Source organism: Apis dorsata, unplaced genomic scaffold (genome assembly GCF_000469605.1).
Source record: "Apis dorsata unplaced genomic scaffold, Apis dorsata 1.3 scaffold_924, whole genome shotgun sequence".
In the NCBI taxonomy this organism is placed as follows: Eukaryota; Metazoa; Arthropoda; class Insecta; order Hymenoptera; family Apidae; genus Apis; species Apis dorsata.
The window spans coordinates 1,747-4,273 of record NW_006264035.1 but is presented as its reverse complement, the minus strand read 5'-3'; the positions used below and the strand labels follow the sequence as shown (position 1 = coordinate 4,273).

General features: G+C 20.7%; 1 protein-coding gene across 1 annotated transcript in view; it reads right to left on the bottom strand.

The window, feature by feature from the left end:
- Nucleotides 1-2,527, bottom strand: part of LOC102675289 (fibulin-2-like) — a 6,054-nt gene that overhangs the window by 2,552 nt on the left and 975 nt on the right. The window contains exons 2-3 of the mRNA XM_006623618.2: nt 1,728-2,055; nt 410-659 (exon numbers count right to left, since the gene is read on the bottom strand). Coding sequence (XP_006623681.1) covers nt 410-659; nt 1,728-2,055 — 578 coding nt within the window. The remainder of the gene's footprint in view (nt 1-409; nt 660-1,727; nt 2,056-2,527) is intronic.

Below are 2,527 nucleotides of genomic sequence, written 5' to 3'. Positions count from 1 at the left end.
CTCTAATTTTTACTAGTTGTAGAAGTCAAGGACAAACAATTTAAATTTTAATGATCTTAATTTTTAATGATTGGGTCAAGTACAAAATGTAATTGGTAATTGCGTGATAATAAAGATATATGATAAATGATAAAGCGTTGATAAATGACTGAGAACATAAATATTTGTTTTATTTGAATATTCAATAGTCAAGAAAAAATTCTTGCATATGATATTTAAAATTTTTTAATTAAATATATTCAATATATCTAGTATTTCTAATATTAAAATTATTTTGGTAATTTGAAAATTTATTTTTTGATTCATATATCCACATTTTTTGTTTATTTACATGTATTTATATATTTATTATTATCATTGTAATTATATCTTTTGCATAATATGTATAATTAATAAGTAAAAAGTATACCTTCACAAGTACGGCCATTATGTCCGAGCTTATAACCATCTGGACATTTACAAACATAACTGCCTGGTGTATTTTCACAAATCCCTACGCATAAGTTATCTTTAAACTCTGTACATTCATCGATGTCTGTACAAGAACGATTATCTGCATTCAATTTGAATCCAGATTTACAGATACACTTGTAACTCCCCCACGTGTTGAAACACGTATGTTGGCACAAACCAAGTGTTCGTGCACACTCATCGATATCCTAAAATAAAATAAAAAAATTAAAATAAGAAAATAATAAACAAAATAATTTTTTTGTTTCATGTTTAAAAATATTATCCGAGTTAAAATATCTATATTTTTATAGATGTATAAAAATAAGAGTAGTATAATTTAATATATAAGTTTGTAATAATACTATGTTTAAAATTTGTAATAATACTATGTTTGTAATAATCCAAATGTTTAAAATTTTATATAAAATTTTTAAAAATGAAGAATTGTATATATTATATAAATAAATAAAATTATAGATATTTAAACTCAGTATAGCTTTTTCCAAATAGTTTGGAATAATCAAATAATTTGGGTACTTAGATTTTAACATTTCGTTAAAAATTCAGTACAATAATATTAGATTACGATTTATATATTGTTGTATGATTATATATTGAAATATGTAGAATATTATAAAAATTAATTTCTTTTGTTAATATATATTGTTAATATATATATATATATACATATATTTGAATAAATCAGCTTATTAAAAAAATATCTTTTTTATCAATATAAACTTTATAAATAGAAACTATTGAGTAATTGAGTTTATAATTATCTATAACAAGAACTTTCTATTTTCAATTAAAAATTGCAAATTTAATTAAATTTATATCCGATTTCCAATAATCATTAAATTTTTCCTCATTTGTAATAATTTCAATTAAAATATTTCCAAGATTTTTTTTATTTTTTTATATGTGGAAGATCTGAATAAAAGAATGCTTATAAAAAAAATATCATTTTCAATATATTTATGATCTTATAGATATATAACTATATAATTTGTATTTTTTCGAATGAAGAAAATTGAAAATCATTTTAATATAGATGACGAAGTGAAAAATGCATTTAAAATTACATTAAAATTTATTTGATATTGGGAAATCGGACTCAAGTAATTTATTTATTAATTGATTTACGTAGTAAATACACTTGTATATCTTTGACTACATTTTTGAATATTTCTTGCACTAGGTACTAAAAGGTAATAATTAGAAAGATTAAATTTTTCAAATGGAAGAATTAAAAGTAAAAATGTATAACTCACTTGACAACTATTACCAGCGAAATTACTAACATGTTCAAAACCATTTTCGCAGTTACATTTGAAAGAACCAACGGTATTCTCGCATCGACTGTTTGATCCACATATGTTACCATAAAGGCTACATTCATCGATATCGATGCAATCTTTATTCGGTCCAACAACATGTCCAGATGGACATGAACAAACATAACCACCTATTCTATTCTCACAAGTTTGATCGGCGGTACATTCATGAGTACCATTCGCACACTCATCTATATCAATACAATATCTTCCTAATACTGGATCCAAAGTATATCCATTACTGCATAATACTTTAGACACGCATCTGAAATATGAATTGTAAAATGTAAAAATTTTAAATTGGATTAAAAATTTATTTTTTAAATTTAGAATTTTAATTTAGAAATTGATTTTGAATTTTTTATCTAATTATAAAAATATTTAATATTTATTATCTATAAATAATGTTGTAGAGATTAATTGTAATTTACGAGCAAGTCAAACAATAAAATAATTAAAAATCGTTACATAATATATAATACATATACAATATATATTATTAAAATATCAATTTCATTGATATTAATTAAATCAAGATATTAATCTCTTGTTAACATTATAAATATTTTTATATTTAATAATGTATTTTTAAAATAATTTTTTTTTTTAAATAAATATACAAATACAAATACGAATATAAATATACAAATATGAATATGTTAAAATATATGATTAAAATTTCAAAATTTTCATCTTAACAATTAATTTAAACAATTAATATTTAAGTTAAATTTAAA